At 41.9% G+C, this 21,374-nt stretch overlaps 1 protein-coding gene across 1 annotated transcript in view; it reads left to right on the plus strand.

Moving 5' to 3' along the window:
* Positions 1-21,053, plus strand: part of maml1 (mastermind-like transcriptional coactivator 1) — a 59,486-nt gene extending 38,433 nt beyond the window's left edge. The window contains exons 3-5 of the mRNA XM_052015201.1: positions 1,703-1,957; positions 7,780-7,897; positions 13,418-21,053. Coding sequence (XP_051871161.1) covers positions 1,703-1,957; positions 7,780-7,897; positions 13,418-14,373 — 1,329 coding nt within the window. The 3' untranslated portion in view covers positions 14,374-21,053. The remainder of the gene's footprint in view (positions 1-1,702; positions 1,958-7,779; positions 7,898-13,417) is intronic.
* The last annotated feature ends 321 nt before the right edge of the window (positions 21,054-21,374 follow it).

Genomic DNA, 21,374 nt, shown 5'->3' on the forward strand with positions numbered 1-21,374 from the left:
GAAGTAGAGACAGGATTAGGCCATCCAGCCCCTTCGTCATGATCCGCTATTTATTAAGATTGTGGCTGATCTGAACTGATCCCATTCCATTTTCTGGGCCAGCCCCTCTCCTCCTCCCAAATCCTTGATTTCCCTGCAGTCCAAAAATTTTGGTTCCACTCTTAATGACTTGGCATCCACAACTTTCTGGGCTGGGGGAATTCCAACATTCAGAACCCACCCTCCCCCCCCCCCCCCCCAGAGAAGAAAACTCCTCAGTATTAAGCCCACTGATGCTAGATTTTCACCATCCAGGGTTAACATCCACTTGGCATCTGCCCTGTCAAGTCCCTCCAGAATATTTATTGGCTTCAGTAAGATCATTTCCTCTCATCCCTTACGAAATCCAGGCAACCTACCCAATCTCTCCACCCTCACCACTCAGCCTAAGAAGCGGTCTAGTTCCAGGCGTCACTAGGCCAATTTCTTGTACGTGCTGCTACGACTTGTTTTATTCTGTGGTCTTCAGCCTTGCTGACAAAGCCTATTTTGTGCACTTCAATCCTCTTGAGCCACATTGCCCTCATACTTCACTCCTTTGTTTAAAAAAATCTCAATCAGATTATTGAAGTACTTTTTGCCTTTTTATACATCTATTCTGGCTTCCATGAATAAATTCACACTCCTCCAAGGGGCTATTAATTTTTTTTACTGTAGTATTGCTTCTTAAAGCTTCCCCACCACAAAGATTTTACCAGTCACTGGGTGCTGTGCCTTCTAAATCAGCCTACCATGTGGGACTTTTGACAAAAGCCTTCCTACCTTCCTAAAGTCCACATAAACCATGTCCAATGCCCTACCTTCATCGGTTTACTTAGTTATCTTGGGAAAAACTCAAATTCAATTTGAGAGACAGGATTTTCCCTGCACAAAACCATGTTGACTCCTAGTCAGTCCCTGCCTTTCCAAGTAAACATAAATCTTGTCTCTTAGATTTTTTTCCAATAATTTCCCGACTACAGGCTTACTAGCCTTCAGCTGCAATGTTCAACTCGCCCATTGATTATTAACGGATATATAGGACAAAGAATTGGGAGTCTTTGTAAATTATTTTGTGTAATGGTGGTTAATCGTCAATAGGCTAAAGGGTCTCCTTACCCTCTGCCATCAGATTTCTGAATGATGCATGAACACTACTTAATTCTTTTTTTTGTTTGTACTATTTATTTGTAATTTATACTAATTGTACTGTATGTCTTGCACTGTACTGCTGCCGCAAAACAACACATTTCACGACCTATAAGTGGGTGATAATAAACCTGATTCTGATTCTTGCTGTTTTTCTCCAACTCAATGTTTTTAATTACTTCCAGAGTTTTTAATTTTTTTCTTATGTTTTTAAAATATTAGACATTTTAAAATTACAAATAACAGCTGGCAAAACCCCACCACAAAATGGGGGTGTTGGGAGCTTCGGGTTCTAAGCCACCAGCAGTACAGTCAGTGTCCATACCTCGCCCATGGACTCCAGATTGCGGAGGGCCAGGGTGAGAGATCCTTGGCACCCGGTCCAGGGACATTGTAATCAGGAGGCCTGGGCATGAACCAACTGTGTTTGTGAGTGAAACACAAACAAGGGGATAGATCAGTTAGGCTGAATGGTAATTTTCTGTGTTGTATTTAATTATTAAAAAATGATTTTTGCCTCTTTGGTTTTAAATAGGATCAAAATCCTGGAAATGTCACCAGGGCGCAAAACACTGTCCAGGGATCGGGTGCAGGAACTCAGCCTCCCCCAGTTTCCATTGCTGGCAACCATGGAAATGCTGGTTATCTTAATGGTCAACAGCAGGCTGTGGCCATGAAACAGCAGCAGATGCTGTTGGATCAGCAGAAGCAACGAGAGCAGCACCTGCAGCTGATGGAGCAACAGAAGCAGCAGTACCTGCAGAGACAGCAGCAACTGCTGGCAGAGAGGGTGCGTAACGTGTGGGATGTGTTGCAAATGGGCTCTGGTGGTTCAAACATCGTGGCATCATGTCTGTCTGTGGGGATCTGAATCCACTTCCTGTTGATGCCATTAGTGTGTGAAATCACTCAGTGCCCATGTGGGGAAGAGATGTACATCAGTCTCTCACTAGCTTTCAAACTTGCAGTGATATAACCGGAGTTGGTGCAGAGCTGAGTATAAAAAGTTGAAAGTTGTCAGAAGTCTTCAAACTTATGATATTGTAAAGATTATTTTCAAGAATATTACTTAAATGTATATTGTGTGCATATGTAACTGGGTAAGCAAGGAACAGTGATTAATAGAGTAACTGGAAGAGATGACAGTAAATGAAATTAACTTGGCAGGAGCTCAATAATGAGGGACACTTCCTTGCTGCTCTTTGAAATAATGACATCATCTTTTAAGTCCGCCCAAGAGAGCAGATGGGGCCTCAGTTTAATACCTTCACTACCTCTCCCTTGTTTGCAACCCTCTTAGTGGAGAGGGTCTATTTTGGACTGTAAAAATAGTGCTTTTCTTTCCTTGTATTTTTGTCGAACAGTTTGGTATTTTCCTTGTTACCTGACAATATTTGTCCATGCATCCTCTCCCTTAACTTCCTCAGTTTCACCTCTGCATCTTCTATACATCTGGCTTTCTGCATTGTTGAGCTCTCTGTCACAAGCATCCCTTTTTTTGTCATTGCTTTATTGTCCCAAACGTGATCCTTGACAAGTAAGGGGTCTGCCTCAGAACCAGGTTGACAAAACAAGTGAAGGAGAAATGAAAAATAAATAAGAGAAGGCATACGAGAAAAGAATTGTTGCCAGAATAAATGGGAATCCAAAAGTGTTCTTTAGTGGGAGGCCCTTCCCTTTCGTGAAGGGAATAAAAAGGAAGAGAACAAGAAGGAAGAGAACTATGAGGAGAAGCTTCTTCATGCAGAATATGTTGGAAGTTAGCAGCTGCGTTCCACCGCAGCCTTCAGATGGGAATTGAACACTGCAGGAAGGTTGTGGTAGCAATAGAGAGTGAAGAAATGATTCACCAGGAAGTTGCCTGAAATGGAGGGCTGCAGTTGTAAGGAGAGATTAGATAGGTTGGGTTTATTTTGACTGGAATGTAGAAGGCTGAGGGGTGAACTTGGAGGAGTGTAGATAGAATGGATAGTCAGAATTTTTCCTGGGGCAGGGAGGTCTTGAACTAGAGGGCACAGGCTTCAGGTGAGGGGAAATATTTAAAGATCTGAGGGGTAAGTTTTTCAGACAGGGTGGTGAATATCTACAACGAGCTGTCAGAGGAGGTGGTGGAAGCAGATACAATTACAATGTTTAAAAGTGTTTGGACAGGAATAGGAAAGGCGTGGAGGGATATGGATCTAATGCAGGCAAATGGCATTTGCGTAGATGGGCATCACAGTTGGCATGTCAAGTTGGGCTGGAGGGCCTGTTTCTGTGCAGTATGGTTCTATGATAACTGTATGGTGAGCAGAAGGAGCTGGGAGGTGGAGGCAATTGCTGTAATCGTTCATCTATGACAACGAATACTGATGTTGGAGAGATCTGGGTGTTCTTGTGAAAGCAACAGAGTTGGCATGCAATTAAAGCAATTAATTGAATGTTGGCCTTAAATTACAACAGAGAGCACCAAAGTAGGAAAGTCTTGCTATAACTGCATGGCTTTAGTGACTCCACACTTGGAACATTGGGAATATCATGTATGGTTTTGGTCATGTTTAAGGAAAAATACACATTCTGGAACTGTGCAAAGGAGAGTCATCTTTCTTAAAAGGGTTACCTTTGAGGAAAAATTAAATAGTTTGGACTCCTGCAGTTTAGGTGGGTTTGGAGGTCATCTTACTGAATTGAGAAATTCTGAGAAGGTCTGGAAAGGTTAGATTCTGAGAGGATCCTTCTCCAGTCAAGGAACCAAGAACTATAGGTCATGATATTGCTTATGTTAGCATGGGAGGAGGAGGAAGTTAGAACCGTAGAACACTACAGCACAAAAAACAGGCCATTCGGCCCTTCTAGTCTGTGCCAAAACGGTATTCCACTAGTCCCACTTAGCTGGACCCAGTCCATAACCCTCCAGACCTCTCCCGTCCATGTATCTAATTTATTCTTAAAACTCAAGAGTGAGCCCGCATTTACTCCATAAGATGGCAGCCCTTTCCATACTCCCACCACTCTGAGTGAAGAAGTTCCCACTAATGCTCCCCCTAAACTTTTCCCCTTTCACCCTAAAGCCATGTCCTCTGGTACTTATCTCTCCTAATCTAGGTGGAAAGAGCCTACTCGCATTAACTCTGTCTATACCCCTCATAATTTTGTAAATCTCTATCAAATCTCCCCTCATTCTTCTGCACTCCAAGGAATAAAGTCCTAACCTGTTCAATCTTTCCCTGTAACTCAACTCCTGAAGACCCGGCAACATTCTAGTAAATCTGCTCTGCACTCTTTCAATCTTACTGATATCCTTCCTATAGTTAGGTGACCAGAACTTCACACAATACTCCAACTTTGGCCTCACCAATGTCTTATACAACCAAAGTTCTATGGTTTGTAAATCTTAAATCTCTGGTGTACAGCATGCTAATGGACATTAAGTATATTCATAGCTGAGGTGGAGAGAGGGGAGTTGAGGATTGGGGGATCAAGCAGAAAAGTGCAGTTGTTAGGCAACAATAAGATCAACGGTAAAGCAGGCTTGAGGAGCTGCTCCATTTCATATTTTTATAAATTGGGGTTTGCTGAGCTTAGTGACCTGTGGGATCATGTGTGTGATGGGGTTGAAACTGAAATATCGCACTTCTAAATTCTAACCACAAGGTTAATTTTTGTGAATCATTAAAGGAACCAAAGATTTTACTACTAAGAGCATTTTCTATCACTGTAAAAAGTGCATTCATTTGGAACAGTGTTCTACAGTTTCTTGTTAACCCCATCATTAGAGAATTTCATTTTAATTTTACTCTTATTATATTTGAAATAACATGAAAAGTGAAAAACAGAAAAACTGCAGAAGTCTGGCAGCGACTGTGAAAAGAGAATGGAATTCTGTTAACGTTTCAGGTCAAAGACCCTTTTTTAGAACTGGGGAAGAGAGGAAACATTAAAGTTCCAATTAGTTTTGTGAGAGAGGTTGTGGGGAGGGGGTAGAAATAGGAATATATCTGATGGGGTGAAGCCAGGGTTGCCCCATGGATAAGTTGTAGAGGTCATCCAGTTGATGGGAGCAGTTAGAGGAAAAGAAATGAACAATCTGACTGTCTGGATAACCCTGCTAGTGGATCCCAGGCAGCAAGTAGAAATGGGCTTTGTGGGACTGGGACACTACAAGGCTGGAAGCTGGGATCTTTTCCTCAAAGGAGGTTGGTGTTTGTCTGGGCTGTGTCGGCAGGTTTGATGACAATATCAGGGCTGATCCTTGGTGAACAGAATGCTACAAGTTCAGAGGGGGTTTGGTTAGAGTAAGTGAGAGGATTGGGAATACTTGGTCAATGTTGCTTTGGTAGTTGGTGATAACTGGACCTAGAGAGGGTCAGAGGTCAATCAGGAATTCTGGAGAAGGAGAAAGGCTCAGTGGTCTGGAGCAAAGCCAGCTGACTGTCTTCTGAATCTTTGGCATTGTTGCCATTTGCATGTTGAATATCCCAACAATGACAACGATGACATTAGAACAACTTTACAACTAGTCTCTTGTGAAGTGAATGAATGGGTTTGTGACAGAGGGAGACCACAGTCAGTGCGAATTGGTAGTAACATCTCCTTGCTGACAATCAGCACAGGTGCAGCTCAAGGATGAGTGCTTAGCCCACTGCTCTACTCTCTACACTCATGACTGTGTGGCTAGGCACAGCTCAAACGCCATCTATAAATTTGCCAATGACACCACTGTTGTTGGCAGATAGCAATGAGGGAGGTGTACAGGAGTGAGCTAGATCGGCTGGTTGAGTGGTGTTGCAACAACAACCTTGCACTCAACATCAGCAAGACCAAGGAATTGCTTGTAGACTTCAGGAAGGGGAAGTCAGGAGAACACACCAGTTTTCATTGAGGGGTCAGCAGTGGAAAGGGTAAGCAGCTTCAAGTTCCTGGGTGCCAACATCTCAGAGGATCTATCCTGGGCCTAACACATTGATGCATTCATGAGAAAAGGCATGCCAGCAGCTCGTCTTTATTAGGAGTTTGTTGACAATCCAAGTCTTCTTAAAGACTGTCGCAAATTTCTGCAAATGTACAGTGGAGAGCATACTAACTGGTTGCATCACTGCCTGGTATGGAGGCTCCAATGCACAGGATCGCAAGAGGCTGCAGAGGGTTGTAGACTCAGCCAGCTCCATCACGGGCACAGCCCTTCCCACCATCAAGGACATCTTCAGGAGGCAGCGGCTCAAGAAGGCGGCATCCATCACTAAGGACCCTCACCATCCGGGATCCGGGACATGCCCTCTTCATGTTACTACCATCAGGGAGGAGGTACAGGAGCTTGAAGACCCACACTCAATGTTTTAGGAACATCTTCTTCCCCTCCACGATCAGATTTCTGAATGGTCCATGACCTCGTGAACACTACCTCATTATTCCTCTTTTGCACCATGTATTTAATTTTTGTAACTTATAGTAATTTTTATGTCTTTATGTCAATGCACTGTACTGCTGCCGCAAAACAACAAATTTCACAACGTGGCAGTGATAGTAAACCTGATACTGATTCTAATTACCCATAATTGGTACATCACATCAAATTGTCCCATTTTTTATATATATATAAATATATATATCAGAACTAGCTCCTACTGAGGTTGTGTTACAGTACAAAATAGTCTGTTGATTGCTCATGTCACCTTTGACATGATTCCTACCTCTGGGTCAGGCTTGGTTCATTCTGGAAAAGTGACCACAAAAATCCACACTGACAGCGCAGGGCATTGCTGTGGGAGTGATGCATTCCCAGAAGTGCCAACCTTTGAGTGAGATGTTGAACAGAAGCTCCAGACTTGGGTGGATCTGAAGGCACTGTTTTAACGAAGAGCAAAGGAAACTTCCTAGATATCCTGGGCAAAGAGTTATCCCAAACCAACTTCTCTAAAATGGGTTATCATCTACATTAATTGGTGCCGTGGTTTCCATGTTATAACAGGACTTCTCTTTAAAAGTACGTCATTGGTTGTCAAGAGCTTTGGGGCATTCAGAAGTTGTGAAAGGTGCAATATAAATGCAAATTCCATTGGGGAAGGATGTGGAGGCTTTGGAGAGCATGCAGAAGAGAGTTTACTAGGATGCTGCCTGGATTAGAGCATATGAGCTGCAAGGAGAGTTTGGACAAACTTGGGTTGTTTTCTTTGGAGCATCGGAGGCTGAGGCAAGACCTGATAGAAGTTTATAAGATTGAGATGCATAGGTAAGGTAGATAGTCAGAATCTTTTTCCCAGAGTAGAAATGTTAGATACCAGAGGACATGCATTTAAGGTGGGGGGGGTGTTGGTGGGGAGTTTAAAGGAGATGTGTGAGCAAGTTTCAGTGGTAGGTGCCTGGAGTAGGCTACCTGGGGGAGTGGTAGAAGCAGATGCCATAGTGGTGTTTAAGAGGCTGTTAGATATATGAATATGCAGGGAATTGAGGGATATGGATCATGTGCAGGCAGAAGAGATTTAGATTAATTCAGCATTGTGTTTGACACAGACATTGTGGGCAGAAGAGCCTGTTCCTTTGCTGTACAGTTCCATGTTCTATGCAAATTTGTGTTTGCTTTTGTTGAGCAAAATACTCGTACCAGTGTGTTAAATAACACATTTCCCTTTCAAGGAGAAGCAGAGAAAACATCAGGAACAACAGTTACAGAGGCATCTCACCAGACCTCCACCTCAATACCAAGATCAGCAGCAAAATCCTTACCATGTGGAGCAGGTCAGCCAGTTTCAGGGTAAGTATGGCGTTTTTATTCCATCCAATTAACCTTGGTGAAATTTGTGATGTACCCTAAAGACAGCTGGAATGACGATTCTTACTCCTGGCTATCCTTGGTACAATGGTTACAGTTCTGTCTTCAACCAAATTTGTTTCTTTTTCTTATTTCTTTTTCATAGAATCAAAGAAATTACAACAATTCAGGTTGTTTTGACAGTACCAGCTCTTTAGAATGCATGAATGCATGAATCTCCATTTCCAGTTTTTGTCTGTAACCTTTAGTTCCTTGAGCAACACACAAAATGCTAGAAAAACTCCACTAGTCCTGATGAAGGGTCTCTCCCTGAAACATCAACTGATCATTTCCCTCCAGAGATGCTGCCTGACCTGCCAAGTTCCTCCAGCATTTTGTATGGTGCTCCAGATCTCTAGCATCTGCAGTCTCTCTTGTGTCTCCTTAGTTCCTTGAGTACCTTTCGAGCTTGCTTTTTAAAAGAATACTTCTGGTTTTCATTTCCACTGTCCTTTTATGGATGGGAAGAAATATTTACACCCTCTGAATGTCTGTCAACTGTTTGCAACTTATGACCTCTAGTTACTGACTTGCAGGACAGAACATAGAACAGTACAATGCAGGACAGAACCTAGAACAGTATAGTACAGGCCCTTTGCCCACAAATGTTGTGCCAACATAGCTAATCCCTCCTACCTACAGAATGCCCATATCCCTCTCATTCATGTGCCCATCCAACTTAAAAGCCTGCAATGAATTTGCCTCCACCACCCTATCAGGCAACGCATTTAAGGCATCCACCACTCTGTGTAAACAAAACAAAAACAAAAACAACTTGCCCCTCACGTCTGTTCTGAACCTACCCCCTCTCACCTTAAATGTATGTCCTCTGGTATTGGATCGCTCAATGGGAAAAAGATATTGCTTGTCCACCTTATCTATGCCCCTCATAATTTTATACACCTCCAACAGAGCACACCTCGGCCTCTGCCGCTCCAGAGGAAAGAGCCCAAGTTTGTCCAGCCTCTCCTGATAGCACATGCCCTCTAATCCAGGCAGCATCCTAGTAAACCTCCTCTGCACCCTTTCTAAAGCCTCGACATCCTTCTTGTAGTGAGGCGACCAGAATTGCACACAATACTGTAAATGTGGCCTAACCAGAGTTCTATAGAGATGCATCATTACTTCTTGACTCCTATACTGAATACCTCGATTAGTGAAAGCAAGCATTCCACAAGCCGCCTTAACCACCTTGTCTACCTGTGTAGCCATTTCAATGAGCCATGTATTTGCACCCCAAGGTGTCTCTGCTCTTCAACACTGTTAAGGGTCTTGCCCTTTAGAGTGTACTGCCTCTTGACATTAGTCCTACCAAGGTACAACACTTCACATTTATCCGGGTTAAACTCCATCTGTCATTTCTCTGCCCACACCTGCAACTGATCTATATCACGCTGTATCCGTCACCAGTCTTCTACACTATTCACAACTCCAATCTTGGTATCGTCTGCAAACTTACTAACCCACCCATCAACATACTCATCCAGGTCACTTATGTACATCACAGACAGCAGAGGTCCCAGTACAGATCCTTGTGGAACACCACTACTCACAGGCCTCCAGCCCAAATAAGTCCCTTCAACCACCACCCTGTCTTCTGTGGGCAACCCAGTTCTAGATCCACACAGCCAATTTTCCACTTGATTAACTGATTATGTGGGATCTTGTCAAATGCCTTACTGAAGTCCATATAGTTGACATTCACAGCTCTACCTTCATCAATCTCTCTCATCACCCTATCAAAAAGCTCAACCGGGTTAGTAAGACACAACTTGCCCTGCACAAAGCCATGCTGGCTTTCCCTAATCAAGCCATTGGATTCCAGATGCTCGTATATCCTATCTCTAAGAATTTTTTTCCAGCAATTTTCCTACAGCTGACGTGAGACTCACTGGTCTATAGTTCCCAGGATTTTCCCTTGTTCCTTTCTTAAATAGAGGAACATTAGCCACTCGCCAGTCCTCTGGGACCTCACCCGTGGTCAAAGAGGACAGAAAGATACTGGTCAAGGCTCCAGCAATTTCCTCTCACCTCCCTCAGTAACTTGGGGTATATCCCATTGGGCTGCAGAGACTTATCCACCTTAATACTGTCTAGGAGACCTAACACTACCTCGTCCTCGATTTCAAAATGCCCTAATGTGTTTCTGCCCTCGGTTCCAATATCTGCCTCCTGCATGTCCCTTTCCTAGGTAAATACTGGGTAAATTAGAATAGGTTTTTCCAGTATTGTTTAGATTCTTGGTTTCTGTGCCAAGTGTACCTCCTGGACAATGAGTTAAAAGAAGTGTGAAATATATGAAAATATTTTTCAGAAATAAAACATAATATTTGAAATGGGATATTGGAAACCTCCAATGCACTCATTCCAAATTGGATTTCAATATATCATAACCTTTTACAGACTTAAATAGGGATGGGAAGGAGGCCATGGGTTTGTCTAGGAAGAGTATACCTGGAATTGGTTAATGGCACTCTATGTAACTCAGCATGGGTAAAGAAGTCGCCATTCTAACCATTTTCAGTGTGTAGAATGGCTGTTTGAAAATGAGGCAGCTGATCTGTGTATATTAGGTGAATATAACTTAGAGGCTTCACTTTATTAAACGTTCTAAAAATGAATTTTTTTTTGTGTTATGGCAGATCTTTTGGTTCACTTTTCACGAGCTTGTCTTGGTTCTCTAAACAATATGCATTTAATTAAATGTTGGAGCCCTGGGGAGAGAGATGGCAAAAGTACAGCAGTTGGATGGAGCAGGGTGCTGGAACAGGCCAATAAACAATGGCTCAAAAACCTTGCAGTATTCACTTTTGTTATTTTGGAACACTTGCAAATGCAATTTTTTTTTAGTGATTGTAATGAAATGTTAACATTAGAACATTGCAGAAACATTCAGACTCCCAGACAAATCTTTAACCTCATGATTGAAGCTTGAGGCATTCTGTTGCTTCTGCTTTTAATTTTTTTTTGAGCTGTGGTATTATGAGCAAAGCCAGTGTTTATTTCGATCCAGATAACCTTCCTCTAAATCTGTTGTTACTAATAGTTTTCAACATTTGTGTCTGAGCTGCCTGGCTGCTGAGGAGTTGGATTATGTTCATCACAAGTATTCCAGACACCCATGAGATTTTTTGACATTATGCTTCTAAATTAGGTACTTTGTGGTGGGATGTTGCTCATGCCATCTTCTTTCCCCATGTTAAATACAGAACATTTCCCCTTGACTTCCATTTTCTTGCATTCTGGGAGTTTTGCTGATCTCTTATTGGAGCAGAGAAATGTAAAAAGGAAGAAATGTAAAAAGACAGCCCTTCTGGTTTTACACACTGGACTGTGAGGACCAAACCTGAAATAACAGTGAAATCTGGAACCAACAGTACACCTGTGATTGAGTTGACCACACCCACCGTTCTGTGTGTGTGTGTGTGGGGGGGGGGGGGGGGGGGGGGAGAGGAGGAGGGGAGGGAACAACTTGCCCCCACATCTCCTTTGAACTTAACCCCTCTCACCTTAAATGCATGCCTCTAGTATTAGACATTTTGACCCTGGGGGAAAAGATACCATCTGTCTCCTCTATGCTCCTCACAATCTTAAACTTGTATCAGGTCTCCCCTCAGCCTCTGTTGCTCCGGAGGAAACAACCCACGTTTGTCCTACCTCTCTGTATCGCACCTGTCCTCTAATCCAGGCAGCATCATGGTAAACCTCTTCTGCACCCTCTCCAAAGCCTCCATATGCTTCCTGTAATGAGGTGCAAGAACTGAATGCAATACTTAGATGCAGCCTAACCAGAGTTTTTATAAAGCTGCAACATAACTTCCCGATTCTTGAACTCTGTGCCTCAACTAATAAAGGCAAGCATGCTGTATGTCTTTACCACCCTAGCAACTTGTGCAAAATATTAGCAGAACAGAAGGATTTGTGGCAAGGAGACCCCCTGCCCCCACCTTCGCAGTCTCCTTCCCAGTGCTAATGTAGGATCTTTGGGAAACGTTAACACCATTTCTCTTCCCACAGATCCAACCTGATGCGCTGAGTATTTCCAGCATTTCCTGCTTTATTACAGGCTTTATTTCAGATTTGTGGCAAGGGTATTAGAAAGTTAAGGAATGTTTAAAGTCCAAAAGCAAAATACTGAAGGTGCTGGAAACCTTTATTGTTATTGCTTCATTATTATCATATGTAACAAGATAAGTGAAAAGCTGTTAGTTGCATGCCATCCAAACACATCATGCCATACATAATTACATCGAGGCAGTAAAAAGAAAATGCAGAATATAGTGTGGCAGTTACAGAGTAAGTGCAGTGCAGGTAGACAGAAGTGCAAGGGCCACAACAAGTTAGATTGGGAGATTAAGAATGCACCTTTAACGTATAAAAGGTCCATTCAAGAGCCTGGTAACAGCGGTATAGAAGCTGTTCTTGAGCCTGGTTGTACGTGCTCTCAGGCTTTTGTATCTTCTGCCTATATTTGTTTAGCAAATTGGAAGTGGTTGTAAGCAAAACATATTTACATGCCAGCCTATAATATAAACTGTGTGTTACTGAACTTTACATATATTAAAATAGCAAAGGTTCTACATATTTCCAAGGTACACACTGCTCTGGTAGTGATGTAATTCATTGTCCCATCACTCTGTCTGAGATTGCAAAGAAGGTTCTCTCATGGTCTCAAGTAGGCAAAGGCCCAAGGAGAAGTCCCATTATGGTATTAAAGGAGCTAAGGGATTTTTAATTAATGTAGCCTTGCCAGCATCTGTTGTGCAGTTAAAAATATTTTTTAAACATTGGTAAGTTTTAATAATGCAAAGTAAAATGTAACACCATGGTGTATTGAGTCTACCTCCTTCGCTGACTGGAACTGTGTTTTCATAAATCTTGTATGTTTACCCTTTGCAACCTTTGAGGTCCCTAAGCTGTTCATAGTCAATGACATTTTCCTACTTTAGTCACAGTTGTAATGTAGGAAACAGTTGCCAATTTGTTCACAGCAAACTCCCACTAAAACAGATGTGGTAATGTGCAGATAATCTCTGTGATATTGGTTAAGGGATTAAATATTGGCTGGAACACCATGGCTAACTCCCCAGTCAGCAGCTTTGAAATCTTGTACTTGTGTACAAGAAGGAAGATGGAGCATGATTTAACATTTTAATCCAAAAAATATTCCTTCCAGCAGCACTGCACTAGTGTCTTGATTCAAGTGCTGGAATGCAGAATAAACGTGCACAAAAAGTGACACCCACTGAACCAAGTTATTGAACAGTCGAGGGGACAGGTATTAATATTTAGAGGAGGGAAATGAGGATTTTAGTCTGCACAGTATTTCCTTATCTCTGAGACGTGAACTGCTTTGATGCCTTGTTCTGGGGCAGGGGAGATTGTTTAATGGAGAGGCTGTAGTGGTTGTGATTGTCACATTGCTGGGAATTAATTGTCTGAATGTTCTGCTTAATTTCCTAGGTTCCCCGCAAGTTCTTCCAGCGGTTGGAAATCTGGCCACAGCAAATACAAGCAGCTCTCGGCTGTTCCCTCAGAATCAAAACATGATCCAAATTGCACCAAGCCAGAGTTCGGTCTCCTCCAGTAGCTCTGCTGCTGGCCAATCAGAGCTGGGAGTGACTCAGTACAGTAATATGCACAACGTCCAACAGGGAATGTACAACGTAGGGTCAAATCTGAACCAAATGCTTTCACATTCTGCACAGGACACGATTACAAATGGGCAGCATGCAAATTCATTGCAGAGACAACCTAGTAGGACTCGAGGCACTCCTATACTAACGGGGTACAGTCAGAATCACCTCAACAACTCAAACCTTGCACAACAGCAGCATAACAAAGGGCCTGTGAGCCAGGCTGTATCAAAGACCCCCTTGCAGAGGTTACCAGGCGCTGTGGCAACCCAGAATTCATCGTGGCAGCATCAAGCTTTGCCAAACGTGAATAACCAAAACCAAGCAAACAGTAACCTCGTAGCATTCAGCAGTACCTCAACTTTCCACGTAAGGCCATCTCACCCCAAAATATCCAGCCAACAGTTTGTGCAGGGAATGCCACAAGCAAGCCTCACACCAGCCAGGCCAATGGGAACCATCAACTCTACTGTTGGTGGGCAAATGATGCCTACATTAGGTGGACCTCTGTCACAGACAAACCCACCCTCCCAGACCGTTTCAGACATGGCGAACTTCGGTTCTGGCCAACAAATGGCTGCAAGGAGCAACCTCCACTGCAATCAACCTTACCAGGTAAGAAGCTCCAATCAGGAACTACCTTTTAACTACGGTAACCAGTCTGGAGGTGGCACACTTCAGGGATTACCTGGCGACACAGATCTGATGGACTCTTTGCTGAAAAACAGGACTACAGAGGAATGGATAATCGATCTGGATGAGTTTCTGGGATCTCACCATTGAAGGGCAGCTGTTGCCATTTTATGAAATCAGTGGGAAAAGTGTAATTATGGATTTTTTTTTATATACCAGTTTGGGACCAAAAATAACTATCAAATCTGTGTGGCACATGGCAGGTGAAAATGTGTGGTTGGGAAGAGTTTATGGCCAATTTTAATAATTGCCATCTTACTGGCAAATCACAAGTTACAGTAGTTTGCTATTTAAAAAATGTATAAAATCTAGGTTATTTAACACCAAGTTCCTTTGATCCATTGCTGGTCAAGGAGTCAGTACCAGATCACTTCAGTCTTTCCCTCGTCCGTCAGCTCACAACACTGATCAAGTCATGAAAGGGGAGAATGTTGCAAATCGTAGTTGGATAGTCAGTATTTATTGAAAGTAGCCGACTGGTTTGAACACAATGAAGAATATACATTTAAAACTAGCTTAATCCTGGTCAGTAGTTCATTTTAGACATGCTATTTCTACCACAGGTTTTATTTTTCTTGTCAGAGCATAGTCAGTACTTTATTCTTCTTTTATCACCTTTTACTCTGGCGTGCACCACCCTCGTATTCCAGCTACATGTTACAAGACCAAAAATGGTATTCTGTAAAGTCATTAGTTGTCACATTTTGAAGGGCTGGACCTCTTCACATCTTGCTAATCATCCTGGTCTTTGAATTTTGCTGTTTTTGTTTGCCTGGTCTTGTCTTTGTTTTAAATTGCTGTTACTTCCTACTATTACTTTTTGCTTCCTGTAAAGTAGTAATATATTGCCTAGCTGTTTATTTTGAGGGGAGCAGGTTTTTCCTTTTGCACAACTTAGTTCCTTGTACTTTGCAGTCACATTCGTGGATTCTTAGAAATTTTATGATACAGGGAGGCTGTTCAGCACATCATGCCAGTCCTGGTTGAGGGAAAGTTACCCAGCCATATCCCAACTTCCAGCAGCAGAGGTGTAACACCTGCAGACCTCCCCTCTTCAAGTACACGCCCAATATTATCTTAAATGTGATGAGGATTTCTGCCTCTACCACCCCCTTTAGGATTCCAAACCCCAACTAGGGAAAATTTCACTCTCTTCTAATCCTGCCAATTAAATTGTTTTTGACCCCTCTCTACCAGGGGAATGGGGGGCCTTTTTACTCTTTTGAAAGCCCCTCAATTTCATACACAATCACATACTTTAAAACAGAAATGAAAGGAGATATGGCCTTAGCTTATCCAGACTTTCTTGACCGTTAAAAATTTCCTCTACACGGCCTAATATCCTCTCTTGTGTATACCCCCTATTGTATAGCTCCTTGCTCTGTTGCAGCTTCCCAGATACATTACCCTGTGTCTCTAGATTAACTTCCATTTTCTTGCCCAGTGGACCAGACCATTTCTATCTTCCTGCACTCTAAAGCCACCTTTCTCACTATCACCCCACTTGGGCAATTTTTGTGCCATCTGCAGATTTCTTTAACACACTCCCTCTATTGTGGTCAGATTATTTTTTTTACTAAAAGCAAGGACTGTTCACTGAGCTCTACTGGTGTCAGCATTCCAGTCACAAAAACGTCTGTCAACCATTGCCCTATACTTCCTGACATTGAGTGAATTTTTGGAAGGAAGGAAGGTGCTTTTCATCTGTTGACGAAATTAAAAATGAATTCTTGATGTGGGTGTTGTTGGCAAGGGTGGCATTTATTGGCCATCACTGTTTTCCCCTCGAGGGTCTTGCCGGGTTTTGAAAAGGCATTTAAAAGTTGCCACGTGACCCTGGGCCAGCTGAGGTTGCAAGATTTCTTTCCTGTATTAACAACAATCATGCTTCAAAACAAAAACCACTCTGGGACGTCCTGAGGTTGTAAAAGCTGCTATGTAAATGCAAGCATATATTTTTTTTCCTAAAGGGCAATTATGACAATCTGAAAGCTTTGTTGCTTTTTTTTTTAACCAGATTTTAAATTCATCTCTAATCCCCTTTACTGAAGGAAACTTCATTCTCCCCCTCGCTGAATTTTGAACAGATGTCTTCTGGATTATAAACCCAGTAAGGTGGAACCACTGCACTACCATAGCCCATATTAAATAATTGGTGCCCACCAGCAGAAAGGCTGGTGGCATAATCGCATGCAAAACTAGTGTCCACTTCTGTATTGAGCAATGTGTTGCACTTTACTACTTTGTCTTGTTTCTCCTCCACCCGTGGGAGGAAGGTGAGGAGAGAGCAGCTTGTCAAGTAGTCTGTATTTATGGGATTCGGGTCCTCTTGTCCTTTAAATTCATTGAAACATTTCAGAATCAGACTTGGCTCAAACTTTATTTTTTCCCCAACTTGCAACTACTTATAATTGCACTATGCATCCAGCCCTTATTTCAAGGTTGTTTTCTTTTTGTCAGGGCAGGACTGATGAGTTTCATACCATAGTCCACATCAGGCCTCGCCTTTGTCCAGTGTGCTATCCCTCCTGATGGAGGTGTGCATCATCACATCGATGCAAAGTTATATCCAACATTTAAGGGGACAGAATTTGTCCTTTACACTTACCTGTTGCTGACCATGGATTATCCAGGTATAACAGCCAGATAAAGAATGCAAGTCAGTCATTCGTTATCCCAACCATCCATTTCCCTGATTCATGGTTGAAATGTTCTATGGCAAATACACTGCCCTCCAATCATGGTGCTTGCAGTATCTTAATGTTTGAGTTAGTTAAATTGTGTGTATATAAATGTTTACATTTTTTATAAAATTGATAAAAGTATTTAGGTCTTTGTCTGTAATATATTTTTACATTTTAGAGTTTTTTAAAAAAAAAGCATTTCTTGCTATGATTTTTGTAAGTCTTGATTCTGCACTTGATTATATTGACTTGCTCTGCCTAACCACTTTGTATTGGGCTATAATGTCAGATTTTAAAACCACACCATAAACTTTTTTAAAAAAAAACAATGTAGTTTCTGGCAAAAAAAACAATGGCTAAACCTTGTTTGAAAGTCACTCCTAACCCCACCCTCCCCCAAAGACTTCTGCATTTTAAAATTAATTTGAGATGTGTCCGAGTATTGTTGCTTAAGGAATACTGTAGTATAGTTAAGGTTATCAAACTGTTCGGGCGAAATGGCATTTATTTATTCCTAAGAAACGTGTATTTTGTTTGGAGTGATCCTTTGCTACCAATCCACATGTCTTCCAGAAATTGATCCAGTTACTGTGTCAGTCTGTCATCCAGTCAGACACCTTCCTCCCCAGTAACTAACTTAATTTCTCCAGTTTTAATCCTGCTGTGCCACAGAGTGTAAACTTGTGATCAGAGCGCTTTGAGTATTTTGTATTCAAAGCCATTTCTTTTAACAGTATCACCATATTTAAGCGGAGGATTATATTGCTTTTTCTTTTACCTTTTTATAAATGTAATTCAGGTAAAATCTGTATGTGTAGTTTAAACACAGCTGTATAACTTTGAGTGTACAGGCTGTATATGGTGCCTGTTTCTTTTGTCCCATATATATATATTTTTAAATGTTTTTAATGTTAAATTATTTAAAATTGTGACAAAGGAGGTGGCATAAATGTTTTTTTGAGTTTAACAACGTAATTCAGAATGAGGGTGTCGTTATATAGCATTTGGCATCACGTGGAGTTTAATGTAGATTCTGATATCCCACATCAGCTGCCTAGAATTCACTTGAATTTGTGGCTGACTATGCAGTTATCTATTCGCACACTGCATTTGCTGTCTGTTTCTTTTCCTCCCTGCTGGCTCCTGGGCAACAGTGAATTACTTACTAAAAATGCATTATAATTACTGAAAATTAATTGTTGTTTGCTGATGTTTAAGCCACTAAATTAGAAAATTGGAACCTAGAGAGGTTAATGCAGAGTCTGGTGTTGGTGCCTAAATAGAATTTTTAACTGCCTGGATATTGTTTGCATCTGGATTCCTTCACATGAATTTCTGTTCAATGTTGTTCAGACTTTTCTCCTCATTTTTGTACAAAGTGAGCCTGTTTACTAATATAGATTTATCATACACTGTTTAATTTTTTTTAGAAGGGGAACTGTGTCTTTAAAATTCTCCAGGGCCGTCCTGTACAACAGTAACTTTTAATAAAGCTTAGAATAATCTATGTAGAGGAGTTCCACTCTCCAATAGTTCAGTTTAAAACCACCCACAGTTCATCCGGCCCTCCATCTGCTGCCTGTACAGTCTCCAACATGCTGTATTCTAGCTCTTTCACCTCTGATGGTAGTGAGGAGATGTTATGAAACAGCTGGTTATCCCATCTGCCCATCCTTGGAAGGGAAGGACCAATTAAAATACAAGTGTTAGCCCTCCACTTGGTTAGTCTGTATGATTTGAAATCGCTGAGTAAGGCCATGAACTTAGATACCAATTTTAACTAATCCTGTCTGTCTGCACATGGTCCATATCCCTCTATCCCCCTGCCTGTTCATGTGTCTAAATGCCTCTTAAACATTTACTATTGTATCTGCCTCCACCACCACCCTTAGCAGCACCTTCCAGGTACCTACCACTCTTGTGATTTATTTTTTTTAAAAGATACTTGCCCCTCACATCCTCTTTAAACCTACCCCCTCTCACCATAAATGCATGCCCTCTAGTATTTGACATTTCCAAAAATGGTGTTTAAATAAAGACTCTGTCTACCCTGTCTATGCCTCTCGTACTTCTGCCGGGTCTCCCTCAGCCTTTGCTCCAACGAAGAAAACCCAAGTTTGTCCAACCTCTCCTTATAGCTAATTCTCCCTAATCCAGGCAGTTTCCTGGTGAACCTCTTCTGCACCCTCTCCAAAGCCTCCACATATAGTGACTAGAAAGAACTGAGTGAAGCAACATGGTGGTAGTCAGCATTGTTAGCAGCGACGTTCTATGGATTGTTTGCGGTGTAGATTTCAGAGTTAACTGATTTGTTCTCTTGAAATGTTGGATATTTTATATTGTTCCCTGTAGGTAAGAACTTCCTGCACAGACTGTAGCCACCTCAATTTCTGTCTCTGGGTCATTGAGGATGATACTGCTTAGCCGTGCTGTACATGATAGTGTGTGGGTGATGGTGTTGGGTGGGTGGGTAGGTTTGATTCCACACTCTGGAAGTGGGGCCGACCACAACGCAACGGAGTCCAGCTGGAGTCTGAACTCCCCTGACTGTGCTGTTAGTGTCACAGGATCCTGCTGGCCTGAGCCCTCATCCACACTTGTCTCCCTTCATTCTTCCCCCACCCCCTCCGGCACCACCACCAATTGTTAGAATTATCCTAAACTGGATTTGGCCATGGTGGGTTTTTTTTCTATCTTAAACTACATAACTATCTGTAAATATAACTCCAAATCTTGGGAATCATGTGTGAATAAAGACTTCTTCATGATCTTTTTATAAGTGCATCATGTTGTGATTTGTTAGCATCTGGAACCTAAGTGATGGATTTTTAAACATGTAAGTCTAGGTTTAAAAAAAAATAAACAGGCATTTTGTTCTTGGGAAGGTCATAATTTTATAGAATTGTCTTCTGGAGTTTCTGAAGAAGAGAACCTCAGTTTATTTTCCCTAATGTGTACTCAACCCCTTGGTTGTGCTCTCGTCCATGACCTTGCACCTTCTCTGGTGCCTCAGCATCCTGTATATAAAACAAATACGAACACCAGGATCCCCTGCAGTTGTCTGACTAAATAATTCATGTTTAATTACTTCACCCCTACAACCTTAACCTCGATATTTTCAGTGATTTGTGTAGCTGTGGCTCCCCACCAACCCCAATCCCTTGATTCTCTGCCCTGTCTAGACATTTGCCTTCTGACATGGGCTTCTTGTCCTTCAGAGCCTAGTGTACCACTTCAGCAAATGTACCTTGCACTTAATGATCCCTGGGTGATGTAGATCTTTTTGTCTTCATTTCTCCAGAAGACATTGATTCATGCTCTGCTTTGGATTCATACATGGTAAGGACTTGTCCAAGTAAATGAATAGTATAAATTGAACTATAGTAGGGATGCTGTACAACCCTTGGAACAAGTATAACCTCAAATAAGGAAGGTTTAATTGTATGCAGTTCTCCACATATTGCCTCACCAAAGCTGTGTACAGTTACCTCACTCCAACCCCCCTTATAATAAAGTGCAAGTAGCTGTGCACATTTGGTGGAATAAGAATTAACAGCAGCAGTTCAATTATCTAATTCACTACGGCCCTTCTAGGAAGGAGCTCTTGCTTTTTTTTAAGCTCATCTGGCTATGTGGTTTTAGATCCACCAGTGTCGATTCTTGGGTGCTTTCTCAAATGGGGGAAGTGAGTCGCTCTGTCCAGGGGACAGTAAATGCTGGTGGCACTTCTAAATGTGCCTCAAGAATTAAAGATCGGTTAACCCCTCGCATAAGGCAGGAAATCTGATGAAGATATCTCCACACTTAACAGTAGTGTCAAAGCCACCTCAGCTGCTGCTGGTTTCACTCTGTTTGTGAGATAGACCCAGCACATTATAGAACTATCAGGCCATCCTGTGTGACTGTTCTTTGAAAGATCTACCCAAGTCAGACCTACATGCCGGTTTTGAAATGACATTAACAAATGAGGTTGCTGTTAAATTTATTTAGAAAATACATGCATGCAAACTAGCCAATGTCTCTGTAACTGGTGATCAGAGGTGCATTGTTTTCAAAGCTGCAAGCAAATCTGTTTTATTTTTTGAAATCGCACAGAAATCAACTGTTCTTTAAATTTGCATGTTCATTAAACATTTGGTTTTATAACTTATTTCCTCATTTCATGCAGAACTACTTAAGGGGGAGAACATTAAATAAAGTCTATACTCCTCAAGCTTAATTCCATGGTATTTATAAAGATGGAATGCTGGAAATGTTCAGAAGGTTAGGCAGCATCTGTGAAGAGAGAAACGATTAATCTTGCAGTTTGATGATTTATCATCAGAACTAGGAGATGCTAGAAATCAATGTTGTAAGTCAAAGGGGAAGGGAAGAGAGAAGTGGAGACCAGGAAAGGCTGAATAAATA

Source organism: Pristis pectinata, chromosome 4 (assembly GCF_009764475.1).
Source record: "Pristis pectinata isolate sPriPec2 chromosome 4, sPriPec2.1.pri, whole genome shotgun sequence".
Lineage (NCBI taxonomy): Eukaryota > Metazoa > Chordata > Chondrichthyes > Rhinopristiformes > Pristidae > Pristis > Pristis pectinata.